The 22349-nt window shown below is 46.8% G+C and overlaps 1 protein-coding gene across 11 annotated transcripts in view; it reads right to left on the reverse strand.

Moving 5' to 3' along the window:
* LOC1281129 (RNA-binding protein Musashi homolog 1) overlaps positions 1-22349 on the reverse strand; it is a 91805-nt gene that overhangs the window by 56426 nt on the left and 13030 nt on the right. For 6 of the 11 annotated variants that reach the window (XM_061642966.1, XM_061642971.1, XM_061642968.1 and 3 more), the window contains one exon: positions 18911-19553. In XM_061642966.1, coding sequence (XP_061498950.1) covers positions 18911-19008 — 98 coding nt within the window. In that variant the 5' untranslated portion in view covers positions 19009-19553. The remainder of the gene's footprint in view (positions 1-18910; positions 19554-22349) is intronic. The other 5 variants (XM_061642974.1, XM_061642976.1, XM_061642965.1 and 2 more) reach the window with 2 other exon arrangements.

A 22349-nucleotide genomic window follows, 5' to 3' on the forward strand; every position in this document is an offset into this window, starting at 1 on the left:
AACAATTTAATTGTCCACCGGTGGAGAGGTTGTCTTCTTTCGTTCGACCTTTTCCCTCCGTCAAACTGTCTGCTGACAAAACAACAACAGCTGACGACGTCGCATTGTTTCCAGTTCGGTTGAGCACGCATTTAGAAAGGGGATCCCCGTACGCGTTTTCCTATTGGAATTCTCCCCCTCATTTGGCCTTGGTGCGCAAAATGTTTGCTGGCAACGACCCAAAAAAGCCCCATTTTTTTGGGGGGGCTTCCAATTCTGCGTCTCATTGGCACGACAACACTGCTGCACAACAACCGAGCCCAATGGTAAAATAAGTTTGTTACGCACTATTGTTTCCGCCACACGTTCGATTGTGTCATCGAATGGTGAAAATGGATCCCAAAAAAAATGGATTTCTCCCCCATTACAAGCAAAACTGTGGAGCACCTTTTTTACTGCCTTTTGCTGCCATGACATACACACGCCCCTTGCAATGGAGAGCGTAACGCACTGCGAGCGGCTCTACGCGAACGCACTGCCGCCGCGTTGCCTGTACGCAAATGTCAAACACACAGTAGGCTGTGCATGGCGCGAGCACGCTCGCGCTACATTCACATGATCGACTGAGTGACCACCACCGGTTGAGAAATGACACTGGCCCGACGGCGGTGCAAACATGACACACAGCTGACGGGTTTTAATTGATACGCGGCACGGTAGCACACGGTATCGGGACTGGAGAGAAGCGGAAAGGCGGGAGGGGGAGGTCCATTTACGCTTGAAGGGCACATTCTCGGGTGATGCTGCGCGATCGCGTTTGTGTCTGTGTGTGTACGCTCTCTGCTGACCCCGGACAGAGTGTGGTCCGCGGCACTTGAAGTGTGTTGAACGCGGAAAACAAAGAACAGCGTGTTGACGCACGCGATGGGTAGAGCACTGTGTTTGGTCGGGTTGCATTCCCACCGTTAAAGTGCGATGAGTGAGACAAAACTGACAGTTCAGTGATGAGATGGGTGACAGAAGTAGATACATCGAACTACAGAAAGATCACCAAAAACGATATTAACCCAATTATCCTTTCCCTTGAGGCTGTACATGAGGACAAGTTCGAGAAACATGTGTAAATTATTTAAAACAAACATTTTTATTTTTATTTTTGTTCAATATTGACGTGCTGCTGTCTGGTCTCATCAGTCTGCAGTGCATCGGTTGCAAAAAAAATGAACGTAATATTCATTTTTTTTGTGAAGGATAATTGGTAAATACCCTCAGGAGCCAACAAACGAACGACCGACGACGGCAGTCAAACAAACGAACCCATTACATTGGCATAAAAAATCCTCCCCAATACATCTTTCCGTGGTCTTTCGTTCCCATTCCAGAGCGTGCCAGAGAGCGTCACAGACACTTCTTCCACCAGAAAGCATCGAGCCCAACAGCAACATCCCTGCGAGATCTGCAAAAAACCCCGCGGCGGGATAAACAACAACGCAACACATGGCATTGTGGAGCACAGGGCAGGGTTCGTCGTCGCCACCGCGCCACCGACGACGAGCGAGTTTACGAGTTCAACATCCAACATCCTGCACACACAGACACACACGGACGTCAAGACGGGTTCGAAATTGATCGCTCTTGAAGCAATCTTGATCGTTTGAACCAGCCACGGCACAAAAAACCGACGCGGAGAGTCTGAACAAAAACGGCAACCGTGAAGCAATATCAAAGCATTTTATTTTTCAATCGATCAAACTGAAACGCGGGCTTCTTCTAACCCCGCTCCGCTCTCTCCTACCGCTTGGTAATTCCCACCACAACCCCCTTCCAATAAATACACTTTTTTGCATTCGCAGCTTGGCAGCACAGCTGCAGCCCCACGGTTTGCGATGCGAGGGGTGATTTTCATAGAATCACCATTAATAATTGCCTGCTTTAAGCGTGTGTGAGAGTGAGCGGGGAAGCAGGAGGAGCAGGGAGGCCGCTGCGGTTGGAATAAAATATGAAAGAAGACAAAGCGGCTTCCCTCATTTCGTCACACACACACACACACACTTTGACTCGTTGTGGGGCAAACAACTTAGAGCAGTGCTTGACGCCGCACAGCGATGCGCCATTGTGGTCGGGCGAGCACATCACGAAGCAGTTGTCATTGTGGCATCGGTTAAGAAATTGAGAATAGATGTTTAGAAGTATTGAAACAATTAAGAAACTATTTTTTTAAAATAAATAACGTTCATTACTCAACACGCTTTAACAAACGCAACGATCGCGCAGCACTGTGGCGCAAACTGCGCCACATTCGCCAACGGAACCGAGTCACCGAGCTTAAATACAAAATTATTGCAATCACGACACCACATACATCGTAAGAGAGAGAGAGAGTGATAGGCAACAGGTAGAGGTGTAGGGCGGACGGGGGAGATAATCACAGATTTCCACGTGCACAGAAACAAACACACACACAGCGCGAGTGTGACTGCGCGACGTGACAAGCATGTTTCCTTTTTTCCCCCAACCACAGAGCAGCGCCCGGACGCTATTTTATGTAATTAAGATGGCAAAGAACTCGTACAAGTGATAGGAAGGAGCTGTGGCGCGTACAATGTACCCAGCAGCAGTAGTAGGTAGCAGCAGCAACAACAGCACAGTGAAAAGCAAAGCATCAACAACGCATCAACACTAAAGCTTTTACAGAGCGCTCTTTACTTTAATGCCTCGTTTTGTGCTGGAAATAGAAACGACTTCCACTGTCCTGGAATGTCACCTTCCGATGCAAACAATCGAAGGGAACACGCCGGAAGGGAGAAACGGAGGTTGGACCGGGTAATTCGATCGCTTGAAGATACTCCCCCGGAACGGCACACGTATGCATAGAGATAGATAGAGATTGATTTGTGCCGCCGGGATGTTGTTCATTATCGATGCGGTTGCCGTGCGCTTCCCTTCCCCACCGTATCACCCCACGACCTCATCTTCCTAACACGTGTTCTTTTGCTTCCCTCCATGTTCACCAGCAGTTCGTGTTTGATTATCGATAAGACGAGAGTGTGCCGTTCGAAGCGAGAGCATTAGACTCCTGTTTCACCGTTTGTCACCTTCCAGGGATTTATGGCTAGCTGTGTTTCACATCAAGGTGTGTTGCACACAAGGCGAGATGATGTAAAGTTGCTAAATTTTACCCCTATTTGCTAATGAGAACAAAAGAAGGAGAAGGACAGCCCCGTATAATGCTGAAGCTATATTTGGATCCCAAAAGCAAAACGGCCAAACCCCGCTTATCGCGCACCCTGAAATCAGATCAATCTCTGTCCTGAGGAACCTTAATCTACGGCCCAAAAAAGCTTGAGCAGAAGATTGACACAGCACACAAAATCAATCAATTTTGCTTTTGTTACGCGCCCTCGGTCTGTAATTCTTGGGCTGGCGAACACACTGTAAACCGTTCCCCATTCCGAAAAGTTTGGCCTTTCCATCGGGACGAGCATGAAAGGAAGAATATTTACATTTTATGCAAATTTGTATCACTAGAGAGAGAGAGCTGCCTCCCATGCCATCCCGAAACTTTTCCCAATCGTTATTTACCTACAACAAATGATGGGGAGGGTTTCTCCCCCTCCCATTTTGCTGTGTTTGTAACAATGTCTAGGAAAATCAGCCTCTTCCACCTACACGGTTACATAGTTTTGGTGAAGTTTTTTTTTTCACCCATTTCAGAACAACTCTCCTGAACAGCAGTCCCCCAGCAGTTAAAGTTGTGGTGGCTGTTGGTTGGTTCAAGAGCAAAAGCCGTACCGTACTACACAGAGGTTGATGATGATGATGATGATCATCATCACCGTGAGCCTTCCAAGAGTGACCCTTCGCCGTGCCCGCTCGGTGACGTGAGAAAGAAAATTATACCATCCACATCGTTCCTCACCATCGCTGCTGCTGCTGAACCCCCCCTTCGAATAATGCTAGTGTGGGGTAGTGGTTTGCCATTCGCAAAATGGTGAAGTGATCATGGTCTGTCCTCTCGCTCTTTTGCCCTCGCAGAAGAAGTAGTTTTCAACGATTTGGACATCGCACTGCTGGGGAAAGGGGAACACAACAGGCAATGGAAACGGAATTCGGTTCATTTTCTTGAGTACGACCATTGCCTTTTCCTCTCCCTTGCTTCTCTTCTGTGCTTCTCTGTGCTTCTGTGGGAAGGGGGTGTTGTGTGCGCGCTGATGTTGCATAAAACTAGCTAAAATATATTCCAAAGTGTAAAATCACTTTGCTTCACTCTTATGCTTTAGACTGGAGAAGAGAAAGGGCAAATCCCCTTACTGCGTTCGGATTTCTTCTCTCTCTCTCTATTCTCTCTCTATCTCCAAACAACGCTCAACCCCGAGCGCTGGATGAAACGGAATAAGACCAATTTGTTTATGACGTCGAGACACACAATACCGAAGCCTCCAACCCCGCCATACACCCCGCAATACATTTTACAGACGAGGAGGAAAAGAATGAGAGGTGTAGCCAACTGCGAGATTCAGATAAATCAGCACCAGCAGCAGCACATAATCCGTGGTCCACAACCATTCACGCCAGTCCAACTGCCGTTGGTTGGCATTAGTACATAAATCCTAGAGCAAATCCTAGGCTCCATGTGCTGGGGCAGGATAAATATTCATATCAAAATGACTTTTTCTGTAGGTTCTTTGCTCACACACGACTACGTCATTACAATGTCTGTCCGTCCGACTGTTGGCAGCAGGCGGACAAAAAGTAAACGAGCGCAACAGCGCCAAGCCAACCAAAAGCTCATACCGATCCGGGCCAGCAACGGCTAATCGTCATCTTCTGCATGGATGTAAGCGATGCTGCCCGTTCCATAACTACAATGATGCAGCTTTATGCGGCACGGTATTGAAAGGAGCGAAGTAAAAAAAAATTGATTCATTTCAACTTCTTTGCTTTGCTCCCCCATCCCCGTACCGGTGCTGTTCCTAGTAGCAATCAACGGTTGATTGGATTGCTGCCTTTTTGTAAGCTCTTTATTCACACTATACACAACAAAAAAAAGCTAACTACGCTTTTTCCAATTTGCAGCACACCACAATTCACGTTTCGTTCTCCGTCCGTTTGCGAGGAGCCAAAAGGGATAGAGAAATGAAATGAATGCCCGCAGCTACCACTGTTAAGCAGAGAAGCTCTTCAAATTTTAACCCAAAAGTTAGTAACCTTCTAGTGGTAACATCGATTCTGATCGATCCCCGTTCCCCGTCAACAAAGTTTGCCACCGTAAATAATGATCCTGTGCACGAATTTACGAAACCGATTCCTTTACGGTTGGTTGATTGATCGCGTAGCATGGGGATGGAAGAAGAGTGCGTCTCGCGCCTTCTTGCAGATGTTGCTCTGCAAAAAAGGTACTGCGTGAAGCCTTATTCGCACTCACTTAAAGGCGCTTCTCTTTGGTGCGAGTTGAATCTTTGTTCTTACAACAAAAAAAGGTAAAATATACACACGCACACACATGCACGCGCACGTCATGAAACCGGAATTCACAGAGTGTGGCATCCGGTCGTACGACGCTAGTGTGCGTGTGAATGTCTGAATGGCTCGATCAAAAAGCAGCAGCCTTCTAGAAGCGAAGCGAACAACGAACCGAAGAAGGTTCGTCACTTGGTGCGCATCTCAGTCCCTTCTACCACACAGAGCACACACACTGCCGTGTAATTCTTTACATGCGTCGAGAGCCCCCGGAAAGCGTTCTCCTCCAACCTTCAGCACCCGCTCTCTCTTTGTCTTATTCATTTTCCGAGCTGTGTTGTTCCGTTGTCGTTGCCAATGGATGGCTTTGTTCCGCTCTGGCGAGGCCCTTGCACCGCTCTTCAAACTCTACACAAATCTTCCGCGCACCGTTTTCACTTCACTTTCGTTGGTGGAGGTTAAAGACGAGCTTTTTTCTACAGATTCATAAACACTTCGTACATGAATCGCATCGACACTCATTGCGAAGACTTGCCCTCGGACTCCATGCGGTTAGAGTGTTTGTCTCATTGCTGTTGACAGCAAAATTGCATACCTTTTCTCCGTTTCGGCAGCGTAACGTTGGTCCGGGCGCAAAAGCGTAACGGCGTTGACTCGCCGATATGCACTTATCGATTTGTATAACCGGTCATCAGAACCGGCGACACACTCAGTGAAGCAAGGGGCTCGGTTCGGCTGGTTCTCTGATCTCTGGACAGTGTTTTTAAAATGTCTGGTCGGTGGACGACGCACCAGCACAGTTCAGTGTACGTGAGATGGTAACGACCCTCTTACCGCGGTCACGCTTTAACACACCTCCCCCTATGCTGTACAGTTGAACACCAAAAGGAACTAAAATTGCATCTGCTGGTCGTGTAGGGCGTATATCTCTCTGTGTGTGTGTGATGCCACACGATCGATCCCCGCACAATGTGCGGTCAGTATAAAATTGCTCGGATGCTGGGAGCTCGGTTTACCTTCAGAAACAAACGCCACCACCGAACAGTTTACCCCTAGCTTTCGATTGTATGAGGCTCTCTCTCTCTCTGTCTCTCTCTGTCTCTATAAGCCTCTCCTCTGGTCACAGTCTCTGGGCCGCTGCACTGAATGTGAATGCATCAGTGAAGCCCTTGCCAAACACACACAAATGCATTGGGGGGGGGGGGGGGGGGGGGGAACGTCACGACCGAACGTAGGCAACTGAACTTTTGCAGAAACTGGTCCTCGCCGAGGGTTGACTCAGTAGGGGAAAGGCCTCCACAAAACTGTATCTCTTCGGAGGACAGAATAGGCTCCACCACACCATTCTGCTGCTGCTGCTGCTGATGATGATGATGATGGTGGTCGTGGTTGAAGTGGACCGTGAAGAATGACCCTCTGGACGTCCCTCGTACACTAAATCCTCCCACCCTCACACCCCAACGAACTGACCAAGGTGGGGAATGAAAGAACCACAGACGAACGGGGCCGCGTGGTGTGGCCAGCAGTTACATGAAGCTGGGAGGGAGATGGTGTGTTGCCTACCTCTCCACTCCACTGTCATCCGGACTAAACCCATCGCGCCGCGTGTCGCCCCACCCAATTATTGCCATTTTTACCTTTACCTCTTCCGTGTTTCCGTCTACCTGGGGCTCCCTTTCCCTTCCCCGCAAAAGGCCCCCCAAAACGCTCACACACGGTGCGCAACCCTCCGGTGGAGGTCTGTGCATGGCGTTCCATTCTTTCACAGGGACAACACACACATACTGGAGTGGCCGCGTGGTGGTGATGGGAGCGCTCTTCCCTCTTCCCGTCTCCGGCCAGCGTGTTGTTTGTTGTTGCGCTGTTGCGGTTTTTCTCATTGTGTCTGGTCCCAAGGTCCATCTATCTTAGCGTTGTTGAGCCTTATCTTCCACTCGCCAGGTTCGCTCCCTCCCTCTTTCCCGCTTCTCCTGCCAGCGTATTAAGTTTCATTCAACTTCACCCGGCACAAGCTCGAAATAAGCTCAATTTCCATTCTTCTACTCCACCGATAAAGAACGAAACGCCACCACCCACCACCAGGGGGGAAGGGGGTGCTGCTGCTGCACTCCTCCCCTTCTACCATTCGAATTGCACCGTACCTGGGCTCTGAGTCTGTTACAGTATTCATTAGCAATGTCCGGGAAAGCCGAAAACAAAATGCGAAATGTTGCTAACCACCATCACCATTTTTTCCCAAGCGTTTTGCTTCCAATTCCACATTTTCCATCACCCCAACGACGCTGGTTCTTGGCACGAGAACAAAGCCGAAACAGAGAGAAAGAGGCAGAGAGAGAATGACGGTTGGCCACACAAATGAATCAAACTAGAAGCGAGAAACTATTTTCCCATTTTGCATATTTGCTGAGTGCTCTTAAATTCCCTCTGAGCCGAATTCAAATGAACGACGCTCGGAAACAAAGCCACGGCAGAATGAAACCCCCTTTTATCATTTACAACTCCGTACCATGCCAATATACTAACGACTAAAGAGCATAGTGGTGGTGGTTGTGGGGCCGAAGCAGCAACAGAACGCGCTCTGGCAGTCCCAAAAGCAGTCATGATGGTGTGTCAGGTTCGGTGTGTAAACTTCCTGTCAACAGAGATCCACTGCTGCAGCATATGGACCAAATGGCGGCAGCAGCAGCAGCAACCACAATAGGCATGGTTTATGTTTGTTTTCAAATGAGTGAAAAATATACTTCCCAATTAGAGATTGGACTTGTTTTTTTCCCCCGGATATGGGCGACAGCAGTGCTTTGATATGCAAAGCACCAAACAAACCGCCAGCACCGAGCCAGCAACTATACTAAGTGTAACTAATAATCAAGCGGGGAAAGTTAGCTCATCATGTAAATGGACTTCGGCAAAGGGAACAGAAAAGTGTTTGTAAACAAACAAACCAACAAAAACCCAAAACTTCGATCGAACACGAGCCGGCCCCCCTCGTGATTGTGGCGCAACTGCACGACGGGCCGCAGCAAAATGGTTTGCAATTTCCATCAAACCACAAACAAAACTCCGAGCCACTTGGTGGGCTTGGTTTAGGATTTTCTACTTTCCACACTCACAACAGAGCGCTTAGCCCGCCCGGTGAAGGTGATGCAATCGGGAGAGAGGAAAAAAAGCAACCCTCTCCCCCTTGTGGGTGAAAATGGCAGTATAAAAACAATGCGTTTTCCTCTTAAGAGCAATATACCTTGCCTCCCCCTTTCCCTTCGTCGTTTGGTTGGTCTCACCACCATCGATCATCTCGTTTAATGGTGAAGGGTGAGACACCTTTTGAATGGCCCACCGTACCTCGCTTCCTGATCTTTTAGCTTCTTCCCGCGTCTACTCATGAGACGCTAGGCTTTGAGTCTCGAAAAGAACGCACACACCCGTGTACAAAAAGGTGAACGTTGGGGGATGGTGAAAAGATGGTAATTTAGCAAGAAACATACGCCTTGCGCATAATTTAATTCGGTTGTTAGGAATTGTATTGGAACGTAGCGGTTGCAAAACCATACAAAATTGGAATTGGAGCTGTATTTATAGGACAGAATTGGATTATTTATTTTACAAAAACAAACGAACTAATATTCCAACTCCACTCAATGTTATTTGGATTTGATGATGAATATGTCAGGGAGAATTGAATAAAAAACTTGCTTGCCACAATCGTGGATTACTTCCCACCGTTGCCCGGCCTAGACAGACGCCAAATCCAACCCGCAACAGAAATAATCCTTTACAAGCTGTAAGAGATTATACCTGAAAACGCCAACAAAACCAACCAACCTTCCCTTACCCTCCATCCCATCTTGAGCTGAAGACACCTTGGCCAAAACAATAATAATAACACCGTTTATCTCGGGCTTTAGGCACCCACCTTTACGCTACAAAACAGGCCGACACCACCACCACCACCACCACCACGTCGGGGGGGTTCTTTTTTCGTTTGTTTGTTGCCTTTGCTCTCTCTCTCCCCTTCTCTCTTAAAATTCTCCTTTCAATGCCACCGCAACCGTTCCTGCCAGGGCAGCCACAACACGTGACACTCACCGTTCCCTTTCCATCCGCAATGCCCCCACAAAACCCCTGCGCGTAAGATATCAAGGTCTGGCAACTTTAGACAGCGACCAACCAATGCCACCAATGCCTCCCCGTCACCAGATCGCAGCATAAATCGACCCAACACACAAAAGAATCACGCTAATCGTGGAGGGGTGGAGGCATGCTAAAAAACTTTTTTCCCCCGTCTACACGGCACACACAAATGAAACATATTCTTCCGAAAAATTAAGCCAACTTCTGAACCGAGACTTGGGTGTGTGTGAGTGTGAATGAATTCACACCAGGCAGCGTACCAGGGATGGGAATTGGTATAATTACATTCGAAAAACTTTACGACGAGCTTTAATCGTTCGCCTCTCCTGCTTGCCTCTCCAACTCCGGTGAGCTGATGATTAACGGGAGGAGAGGATGTAGCAGTCTGGCAGGGGGGGGGGGGGGGGGGGGGGGACTGGGTGCTAATTCTGAACCCGCCGAACACTGGTCCAAACGAGAAGCAGCAGTGGCCAGCAGTTGCACCCACTCCGCACTTACGCGCGTTAACCTTCTCAGGTGTGTGCTGCTGTTTGCCAGGGCGATGTGGAGCACTTGGTACACTTGGAGCTGTTCAGAGCAGTGGACTCTAGCAACTCTCAGAAGAGTGCGTGTGTTTCAAGTTAGCAAAGCAATCAATAAAAACCAAAGCAAGCCCTTTCCTTCCTTCCCTTTAGGGGCAGGAATAAAATCGATCGAAAGTCATCATCACACCCAGGGTGAGGGAGAAGCAAGCGTAGCACCCCGGGGCCCGAGAAGAACACAGAAAACGTGACTTTTTCGATGAATTACTTTTCGCATTCCGCTCGCGTGTCAAACGGAGAACGGGCGTACCGAACGGAAAAAAGCGGAAATAGACATTTCAACGACGCCTAGCAGCACAAACGCCTCAGTGTAGCCAAACTTGGTCTGTGGCACTGCGGTTCAATGGCTTCACTCAATGGCAGGAAACGAGTGTTGGGTGTTGACGTAGTAAAGGGAGTAACGCTTTCTCCACCCGCAAATAAACACAACCGAGAGCGAGAAGAATATGCTGCCGCATATTAGGTCCAAGGCTGTCCAAGGGATGGGGCATAGAGTTAGGCTTCTAAGCTGAAGTGTGATGGAGTTTGAACAAAAAAAGTCCCACTATTTTACGTTTAATCTAGCAACGGAACCAAGGAGGAACCAAGTCGAACACAGCAAATTGAAAACGGTGGCTAGAACATCTTGGTGCGCGCTTTTGGACTTTCGGGCAATCAACGGTTTGCAATCGAAAGGGAGAACTAACAGCTTTCGGGACCGAATCATTGGTCAAACCCGCGTACCTTTGGCCCAGCCAGTCTTTGGAGTTCAACGGCACAAACGTACGAATGGGAGCGGTCCACTACTACCACAACTACTACTAATACTACTTCTTCTACCAGCAGCACCAGTAGCGTAGTAAAGGTATCGATCGCTAGTTAGACGCCCATTCGCCCGTAAAGCGTTACTTTATGCGGACCTCCAACCTTCCCTTACCGCCTATCTCCGTCCACCCAAAGGACCCAACGCCTCGTGGGACAAACTTAAACTAATGTGTCTGCGATGAGGATTTTGCAGGGATTTGCAATAAAAGCAACCCCGCACAAACACACCAAGCACAAAAAAAGACTCGGTTTTATAGTACGAGGCAAATAAAATTAGCATAGAGCTCTGTGCATTACACTGAGAGAGAGATACAGGGTGAGGAGGGCGCTCCCACCGTTTGCCCTCCGGTTGCTAGTAAACAAAACACCCACTCGGCCTTTGGGGTTTGCGCACGGGAAAGCAGCAGAATGGTTGACAACGGCACCGGGAGTAAAACTTCGTGCGTCGCTGATATTAAGTTCGCAGACGGAAACCATTGGAACCGCCGCCATTTGTTTGTGTGTGCGGGGTCTGGTATCCAACCAAGCACCGACACACAGCCGATGGCGCAACCGATGGCTGGCAAGGCTAGTAGCAGAGCGCGCTGCATACGTTACTAGCAAGAGCGCGCGCTCACGGTTTGGGTTGTCGATTTGGTTTCTGTTGGGATTGGCGGGGTGGCGCCCTTCTACCGTAAACTTACTGCAGCAGTATGCGGAGAGTGCGGTTTAATACGTGAACGGCTTGTTAGGTACCCACAGCCCGCTGATACGAGGCCATATTAAAGACAATCATGAAAAGGTGAAAATGACCCGAGACAGTACTCTCCAATAGTTTCGTCTGTTGGATAGTTCTCAAATCCCACCTAATTTTGCCTTTAAAGTACAATTGTTTGCCAAGGAAATGTCTTCTTTTTTTAAACAAGATATCTTCCTGAATCCCAAAATTGAAGCTAAACTGTGCTACTCTGCCTGTACCAATGGTATGAGACAGCTTATCGTAGCACCTAAAGCACACCCTTTACAGCACTCTCCTCCATCCAACACGATGCGGTTAGAAAACGTGAATTGTGGCACTGTTGCAAATATAACCACATACATATAGACCTCTAACGCTGTACTACACCCGGACATTGGAGATATTCCCCAAATACCTTCCTAAAGATATCTCCCCCTATACCTATACCCCTATACTCTGAGCGGGCGAGGAGTGTGTATCTGTACCATCGTCGTCGTTCGCGTTGCCATAATATCCATATCCAGCACCACGCGCCCCCTTTTCCACTGACTAGAGGCGCGTGAACGGAGCGCAATTCCGTTGATTATCCATTGGACCCACCACCGACATTAGCAAGTTCGGGCTGCTAGCGTCAGTAGTGGGGTAGTAGTACGCGACGTAACAAAAGCACGCACCGCACGGATCTTTCAATCTGATTCTGTATGCAAAAAAGGAGAAAGAAAACTTCCTAGCAAACCCCAAAACGATGGTAGAGTGGGGCTTTGGCAGCAGCTACGAAACATGCGGTACACGAACGGACGCGGTATATTCATTGTGGTTTGACTGTGCGCAGGAAGGGGTTTCGGGCTTGTGCGGACGACACCTCACGGGCGCAAAGAAGGCTCTCGCGACGCGCGGAAACGACGACGCGTAAGCGCGTAAATTTTACTACAAAACCATGGGTGCCCATGGGTGATGCCGCGATGCCGAGGGGAGTGAATGTTTATAAAGGTTCATGGCCCCGCCGATCGCCGTGTCATGGCAGCGCTTCTTCCTCGACGTTTTGCGGCGTGTGCTGTAACCTTCACGGCGACCGGCACTGTGTGTAGTACACACCGCGCACAAACAAACCAGCCCGACAAAGCGTGGCGAGAGGAAGGAAGTTCGTTGGTTTCTCAACCTTCGAAACTTGATTGTGAATTCTCCTGCCCAACCTGCACCACCAGCCAGAGGATGTAGCGTGTTAGCAGAGTACCCGGGAATATACTGCGAGGCAGCTCTGTTCTGCAAGCGATTGAGAAAATTGGGTGCTCCACGGGCACGAAGAGGAAGGTCACTTGACGAGCCCGGGTCTCCCAATTATTGTGGCCTTTCCTTAGGTTGTTGCTGTTGTTCGGAAGTAATGGGAACCGCTCTCTGCAAAGGTTGCTTCTCGTCCAACAGGTATCCCGTAGCAATAAAGGTAGCTTCGAGGGCAGCAGACAGGTAGGTAGTGCGTATCTTCAGGTACATCAACACAGTAGATGTCCTTGACCATAATATGAGGCTAGGTAGTGGAAATGGACCCGTAGCAAGACACCAACCAACAAAATCCAATGGTCATATGGTCATTTTACAGCAACTCCGTGACACACAAAGGCACTGTTGCCATCATTATCGTACATGCAAAGCCTTCCTGTCGAAGGAACTACTATTTGTTTCGCATGTTCATGTTGCTTGAACACAGCATCCATGGATAAATCGATTACCGCGCATTCTCAGGACCAAGAGACTGTCGTTTTCCGACGTGCAAGCAAAGCCAGCACAACCACCATCACTTTCAGGCGTTCTCTGCTCGTTCTAGCGAAACAATCCATAAACTGATTATTTCCAAAACTGGAGTTCTTCGCATGTTCGCCTCGTGTCTGGGGCCTTACCGAGAAGATGCATAATCCATAACCAACCCAGACAGCCGGAGAGCCGGAGCTCCTTTGTCATCCGTAATCAAGCGCTTATTCTTAAGCACAACAGTACCGCTTCGTACAGCAACAGCATACCACCATCCATCCTGCAGCATCCCACGCGTTTTTTGTCCTCCACGGCCACGACGAGACTACGCGCTCGAGTCGATGGTAATTCGATTGCAGAATGTAATTATCGAAAAATGAGGCTAAAAAGCATGCCCCGAACTGACTCACGGCATCGGCATCATCGAAGGTCTTGGCTTAAGCTGAATGCTTTTATACACTTTTATGTCAGTGTAGGGGAGAGAGGACGGAGAGCTTTAGAGATATTACAAATTATTTAAAAAGAGGTTTTAATTTCATCTTCCCTTTCCTCTTAAACCACTAGCCCTTTAAGCTGCCAAGGCGTACGAGAGTGGTACATCGTGTCTTGTGGAACTCTGTGTGGCTGCGTGAAAGATCAATGATAGAAATATGAAACGATGGGCGCACGGTTACTCCGAGCTTCCCAGGAACGAAGGGCCCAGGGCCCAGGAAAGCAAACGAATCGCATGTAAGCGGATTTATGAAATGTGTCCAGGTACGGGCCACCCTAGTGGGTTGGGCATTCACAGGCACACAAAACCTAAGCACCTCTTCTTCAGTGAGCCTTTTGCTGGAGAACACAAGCAAGCGCGCACGCTCTATTCTATCACCACCAGAGGCGTTCTAGGATGGTAGCCTCTCGTCTACCGACGAAGGAAGGCATTCAAATAGGCACATAAAAAATAAAACATCAAGCTTCTCCCATGCTGCTTCCTCCCAGCCGCATGATGCGGACCCACGAGAGCATCAGTATCATTGTTGGGCGAGCGATACAACACACACATACACAACAACAAAATCGTGCAGCCACCAGGGAGGAAGCCATCGAAATACTAAAAAACAGGGCAAGCGACACAAGGTGGTCCTGGTTTTGTGGTAATTCCTTCTTCTCGTCGTACAGAAACAGATGAACCGCAGCAGCTGAGTGTGTGAGCACGCGGTCTTCGCCGCCACCACACGCACGCACCCTCCCGAGCTTCATCCTTTTCTTCGCAAGCGTCTAAAAAAGAGCTTTAACGATGCAAGCTTTTCGGAGCATCGTTAGCGACGACATTGAACCGAGCGAGGCCATGCGCTGCTGCTGATGATGATGATGGTGATGCTCCACCGCTTGCTGTCTCCTCTTCCGCCAGTGCCTGTGCGATGGGAGGGGAATGACGCTATGGAAATCAAGAAATTTAATCAACAACCATGAGAGCGCGGATGTTGAGAAGCCGGCAGGGCAGGGCAGCACAAGCAAACCGAGGAGGAAGCAAGATTAAGGCAAAATAAAACACAACGATTTGATTCGAAAAAACGAAGCGGTCGGCAAAGTTCACACCGCCGCGTAGAAGCGACAACTTGATGCCATCGTGGGCCATCGAACTGCCTCGGATAGGAGGGGTGGGGATGTGCGTTTTGCTATTCTAGCAAAATCATGTCTAGAAAACGCGAAAGGCAAACAACACCGAAGAAGTGGAGGGAAAAAACAACCAACCAACCGTCTTCAGAATGACCTCTTGAGAAGGGAGAAGCCATTCACAGGAGGGTTTTGTGGATAAGAAGGCAGGGCCTGGAGGGGCGAAACAAAATAATACGGTTCCCTTTGCCAAGCAGATTCCTTTTGCCTCCATTGTCCGTCTCTTGCTCATAGGTACATTTTGAATACCAGCACAAACCTCCAGTGCTGTGTGTCTTCCTCTCCCTGCACGCCACATTAACCATAAACTCGCGTCAGCACAGGCAGGAGATTCAGCAGTAAAAACTTCCCTCCGCGTCCGAAACGCACTGAAACTGACGATACAACCAGCAGGGCGCAGCTTACTGCCTTGAAGAGCCGTGAGTCTCACTCCCTCTTCTGTTCTCTGTGTCGCCGGTAAGTGTTCGTCCTTAGCGAGCGAATTTAATGAGTGAATATTTTGTGATTCGATCTACTGATGAGGTCCGCCGCGGATACCCGCAACCACTCGCACGGACAAATTGCGTGGCCAGAAAGGAGCTGGCGGCTCCCCTGGCACGCTATGACACAGCAGTATCTGATCTGAAAAATTCCCCACCCCGAACAGGAATCTGGCAACTCACCCAAATACCCCCCTCCGGCTCCAAAGGTACTGGGCGCACGCGGAGGACGGACGAGAGGAACCATGTCGCTGGCCATCGCGCCAGTGTAGCAGCTAGTAGTAGAAAACAATTTTCAGTTCGTTTAATTTTATCTCTTGCGCGATGGTTCTCGCACCACGCTCTGTGGTTGTGTTCAGCGGTGCCAAAATTCTTGCAAAATTGTCGATGATGAGTTGGCACGAAGTGTGTGTGATGAGAACCGTGTGGTACACGATTGATCTTTGTCATTGTCAATTTGGGGCTCTTAAAAGTGTTGACCTTGCTGTTGAAGGTTTGTGACAACGAGCTTAGCAGTGAGCAGCGTTAGTCGCCAGAAAGGTCTTTATCTTGACAGGAATTAGCCATTTTTTAGTATTCAAACAATGTAACAGTAAGCTTCTGCGATGCACACCCTACAGGACGTAGCTGTATTTTGCTCTGCACTGGATCGAGATGATCCTTCCATCGTTTTTTTACTTGCAGACAAGAATGTCCTGGAAATCCACATCTGTTCCACTATTTCCAGGACGTTTCCAGGTTCCCAGGAAAGCAATATATATGCAGAGTTCGTGAGAATGTTACCGATCCGAAAACGAAGGCCACATTCATCCAGGGAAACGAACCGAGAAGACCAAAAAAAAGCGGATCCTTACTTTAAAAAGGTATGCTGACTTCCCCTTTCCGCATAGATATTGAATACTTACAGGTAGCAAATGTCCCGTACGGTAGACCCATTCCTAGAGCAGTTTAATATCGTCTACCTGGCATTATTTTCCCTTCAAACGGTTTGCCTACTCTTCAAAAATTATACAAAAAGAAAGCGCTCGAGGTCTCTGCATCACAAGCTCCTATTGAAAATCAAAATCCAAACAGCAAAGAAAGGTGTCTTTAGGTTCTTTCCCTGTAGCTCTCCGATATTTTGTACTTTACAAGGGCACACCACTCACCAACCAGCCACGGGAATTGGGAAAGAAAATCTTCCGCCTAGACACGGTACATTTTATGTTGCCATCTTACCATCTGATTTCCACGGTGTTTGTTCCATTCGTCTTGCGTAAGTTACATTTCGGCAATGGCAAACGAAAAAAGTGGCGTAACAGCATCTCCATTAATCGATTTGGCCTTTGGAGAGAAGAAAACTCACCGCACACACTGCCAAAATGCATCAGACAATTGCGCGCACTGCCGTGTGGTTATGTACGTTGGAAAATGGCGTGCCTCAACAACAGCACTCTGGTCCATCTGGTTCAAGGGTGCGAGCTGGTAGAAGACACGACATTGGATTCACGGTTTTTGGGTGGTAATTTGCGATCGCAATGCGCTGACTCTGGCTGTGGGGTGCACACAGTTGCGTGCACAGAGACAAGTTTCTTCCCAAGGATGGTGTCAATAATCGATTTAAATTCGTGCTCTGTTGCAACACACTGTTTGCTAATGCACCATTCGGATTGACATTGGCAAAATACCAGTCGGTTTGCAGACAAGCGCAAACAATCGGTAAGAGTAAGATGTCAGGTACGGTGTGGTTTGTGAGGAACTTCTACCACGATGGTTCGTGGTGCGAACTACCTACACAAAGAAACGCTCAGTCAACGATGCTGCACGCTATGGAAAAGCGATGGTGTTGTTTCTACCCCAGCATCTTGCGCGAAAGCGAAAACCAACGCGAGGCTAGGCTCCTTCCCTTTTGCTGCGTTTCCGTTGCCATTAGCATCGCCGGTAATGACATTGGAGCGCGCAGCTGCACCGACCTACTGCCTTTTGCACGGCACGCATATCCCTTTTATCCAACCATCCTTCCACCGCCAAGCCACGTGCAGTAGAGTAGTAAGAGGAGCACCAACTTTTCTCGCAAAATCTAATTAGCATGCGGTGTACGCAAAGGAGACGCGCGACGGAGGGCACTGGATGGCTCGGTGGGTGGGTGTGGCTGTGTGTTGCTGAATAGTAGTAGTGAGCTGAGTAATAATTATTTCTTAGCGTTGCCTTATTAACATGCAACCAGGCAACCAGCCAGGCATTCGCCACGCCGGGCGGAAGAGGATAGAGCGTGTTTCTTTCAACAATCCTGGAACCTTCCCCCCACTGTTACTCAAAAGGGGGGGGGGACAGATTTATCATCCTGCACCAGGATAGGGCAATAAAATCATACCGCTCCCTACTTTGGCCCCCTATTCTTCAAGTGGTTGTTTGCTTTGTCCGCAGGCATTGGGAGGTACGGGAAGATGTTTCTGATTTTACGACAGCGACATGCAACGATGCAAACATAAAAAAGGGGGCATAAATGTGCATGATATTTACAGCCCACAAGGATCAACACTTGTGGGAAGAGTGGGAGATTTAGGTAAACTTATTTAATAAAACTTCAAGCAGTGACCCTGCAGTGACCAAGCTATAATGATGAGATTCAACCGCCAAATGGTAAAACTATACAAGGATAATAATTTTATTACTACGTACACCATGCAAACGGGATCAATGTCCCGATTTATGAGACACATGTTTTTTCCATCATTTCACACTAAAAAGTCCTCTAACAGTACAAATCGTTAATAAGGAAACAACTGCTAAAACCCAAAACAGGCAACTATAGTAATGCAGCGCGCGAGCACAATGGACTCCAACTCCAGCTACCAGCTGATGTGAACAAAGGTACGTAATTTGGTAGTGGGAATAGAAGAAAATAAAACTCATCGAAAGCTTAGCAGCAGCCCACAACACAGTACGACAAAGAGTCCAATCGATACAATTAGTTCAACAAATAAAACATATATATTAGTGAATATGTAAATGGGTGTGTGTCTATTTTCATATGATCCGGTATAGGTGTTAGCTGTATCGGGGATCACGGTTTTTAGTAACAACAGAAGAACAAAAAATCCATAAAAGAAATAAAATACCAACCACAAAAAAAAAACAAAAACTCCCAAAAGTACACGCAGAAGGAGAAGTAGGTGAAGGTACAGCCCAAATGAGACGCAAAAGAAATGGTTTTGGTTACTCAAAATAATACGAACAGCGGCAGCCAAAGAACAAAACAATACCAATACAGGGTGTGGTGTGTGCCCATTCATACAGTGTTGTACCAGTGGAGAGAAACACAATATTAGAAAAAGGGAGAAAATATTGGATAAAAAAGAGAAAGCACCACCAACCTTATGTTCGGTACGGGAACGGCCGCCGGGCCCTGCATCGGTGGAGGCACATTGTACTGATACATTTTTGCGGGCGATATAGTCGTTTCAAACAGCATCTTTCCGTTCGCTGCTCCAGTTGCCGCTTGCTCCTGCTGCTGCTGCTGCTGCTGCTGGGAGATCGTGCTGATCGTGCTGATCAATCTACGCGGCCACCAAGCTTCAATATACACTTTGGGGAGAGATACTCCACCTTTTGTTCTGTGTGTGTGTTTTTTTTTCTCTACAAACTGCCACTATAGTAGTAGAAATGGTAGTAACACTACTAATAGATACTCTAGTTAGAGAGAGAGAAATAGAGAATACGTTCTACGGTTTTGCTGAAGAATGTGTTTAATGCTGATCACGCAACTGCTGTTTTTAGTTTAGATACATTGATACGGCTTTTGCTTGCGCGCTTCGCGTTTCACACACGCTAATAATGATAGCACACAAACACACACATACACACACACACACGAACATACACTACTTTTACGGCGCTGGTTTGTTATATTACTTTCGCCTTTGTTTTTTTCTCAATTTACTGCACACTACTGAGTTTTGTTTGGTTTGGTTTTATGTTCCAAATCTTACGCTTGAAGAATGAGTACTAAACTTTCCACTTTAGATGAAAAACAACACACAACCAAATGAAGAAAATAAAAGAGGGTAAATATATTAAAATTCCAGTACTCTGTACAGTACTACCACAACAATAACAATATGGGAGGAATGGGGAGTGTATGCAAAGTATGCAGTGCCTAGTATATTGGTACAGTTAATTAGAATGCACTTGCGTTTTGTCAAAACTACCCACTAAATCTCGTATTAATGCATTAATTACAGGTACACCTCGAGGAAAGTTTTTGCGCCAATATGACCTTCTTGCTTTTTTTTTTGCTGCCCCACACACACACACACACACATGGAAAGGGAGGAATGGCAGGGGAAATAGGAGTCTTAAATCTGCTGCTAAAAAGATCTCTCACTATAGAAACACTCACACAAACGGACCGCTTTATGTGTGTTTTTTTTTTATTTTCTTCCTTGGCACACTATAAATACAGAGAGTCAAATATGAAGGAATAGTTTGTGGCACTAGTATATGTAAAAGTAAGTCGCAAAGTGGCAGTAATAAGTTCTACTGCTAGTTTGAAGAGAGCGTTCACAAATGAGCGATAGAAAGAGAACGAGAGTGAAAAATAAAGAAAGAGAGAGAGATGTATAGAAAAGCTGTATTTGGCTGTAAAAGTAATGATAAAATGATACATAATGGTGGCTCGGAGAACTTTCTTATCTACAACTGCAGCCCAGCGCCTGGGGATATGATGTGGAGCCGTAGTACACCAACCCCTGTACACATGCCCGGTTTCTATGGTTAATAATTACAGCAATTTGCTAGCACTGCGCATACAGGGGTGTGTGTTTGTGTGTGTGTGTGTGTCCTTGCACTTCTGGAACCATCGTGTCCTTCCGCGTTACCAACGAGAGCGTTACAAACAAACACACCACACGTACTAACTGTCCGTGGACTAATCAGACAACTATTACGGAGTTTCGAAGCAATCATGGTATGTGTGTGTGTGTGTGTGTGTGAGTAAGAGAGAAAAGAGAGATAGAGAGAGAGAGCGAGGAACTTAAACTAATGTTAAATGTAATAACATACGCAACAATGATATTGTATAGGCATATTTTTAGAGCATTTTTACATTGCACTGATGACGCACTTACAAACTAACGCAAACACCTCACTGCCAAACAAATTTCAACACCTAGAGTGACATAGTATATGCAAGAAAATATATAAAAGTTTGTTAAAAAAAACAGAAGCATCAAAAACATAATACTAATGACAATAAAGATAAAAAAATAACGAAACAGATAGATAAATGATCGCTTAACGGCTTAATGAAGGATAAAACGATCTGAACAATACTAAGACACATAACAAGAAAATGGCAAACATGATAACAGATGATAACAGGTAAGTGTGTTTGTTCTGTTGCATACCGGCGACGGCGTATACAGGCCACGCATAAAGAAACCCCTACACGGTGTAGTTGTATGCTGCACACTAATATAAAATAACTTATTATACATTTGGCACACTAAGTATCGTTAGAGGTATTAATGACAATGTGAACATTGCTTTACAACGGCCGACACTAAATGTTTGGTTAGGGAACTATCAACTGCAAACACAGCTTTTGTTTTTGCACTAAACGACACACAAAGGACACAGCAATGCCATGGTCAAATAAGAAAGACACAAAACACAATACGTAAATGTACTAACGACAAAACTCCCCGCATCCATCATCATTCCTTCTAGTGTGAGTAACTGTGTGTGTAAATGGTACAATAGTAATAACAATGGAAAACACTAGAGCAACGCTGCTGTTCTCCTGCTGCCCATCGTTCTACATACTTCTATGGCAAGAGCAGGACAGGAAAGTAAACCCATGTACACGATGATCGCGGTGCCTGCGGATCGTCTTGCAAAGCCCGCGCAACTATGTGTAGCCCTGTGTCCCAGCAGTCTATCTATCTATCATCTAGTACGGGTACGGGTGGTCCAAACTGGTCAGTTACATGAGGTAAGTTATTTGCACAAAACTATTTTCCAAAATGTACTATTAGAGGCGATATCATATATAATGCTTTTTGCGGGGGTAGAGTAAGTATATGCAGTCAAAACGGTTCCATTACGCGCACTATACTTCACATACATATTGTTTCTATCAAGTAGAGGCCGCGGGTGAATGTGTTTTACAGTTTCCAATCCACTAACTATGCTTATTATATGCCAAATCGTTAGACCTAACAAAAAAAAATAATTTCAAAAAAAGAAGAATAAAACAAGACAAAAACACGACAGGATATGCGTTTAGATTTAATTGCACTGACTACAGTTTTAAAAGGATGCGCTAAAGAGATAGAATAATAGAGAGAAAAGGAACTTAAATGTGAGTTGTGTGTGTGTGTGTGTTTTATTCAAACATTCTACCTTCTTCGGTTAGATACAATCATGTTTCCAAACTAATACATTCTATATAGCAAAAAAAAGTTACAAATGCAAAAGTATGTAAATTAAACAAGATCAATCGCAACTATCTATACAGATTCGTTTCGGAATCCTTTCACTGACTGCAAGCAGCGCTGTGTACAACGTTTGATTTCTCGAAGCTACGGCTCGTGTTTCACCCTCATTCTTCGGGGCGGAAACACAGTAAGAACACAGAAGGTTGTTTTTTGTTCTGGTAACGCTATGCCCATTTGGGTGTTGGCAGATAGCAAACGAAAAGCAATCCTTTTATTCATTCTTTTGCAACGGTGATTGAAGTGTACAAATCTGGTTTAACATTTTGTTTTTTGTTTTTTAATTGTAACAATATCATAAATACTGTCGGCTTTTATC

The sequence above is a fragment of the Anopheles gambiae genome, chromosome 2 (genome assembly GCF_943734735.2).
Source record: "Anopheles gambiae chromosome 2, idAnoGambNW_F1_1, whole genome shotgun sequence".
Classification (NCBI taxonomy): Eukaryota; Metazoa; Arthropoda; class Insecta; order Diptera; family Culicidae; genus Anopheles; species Anopheles gambiae.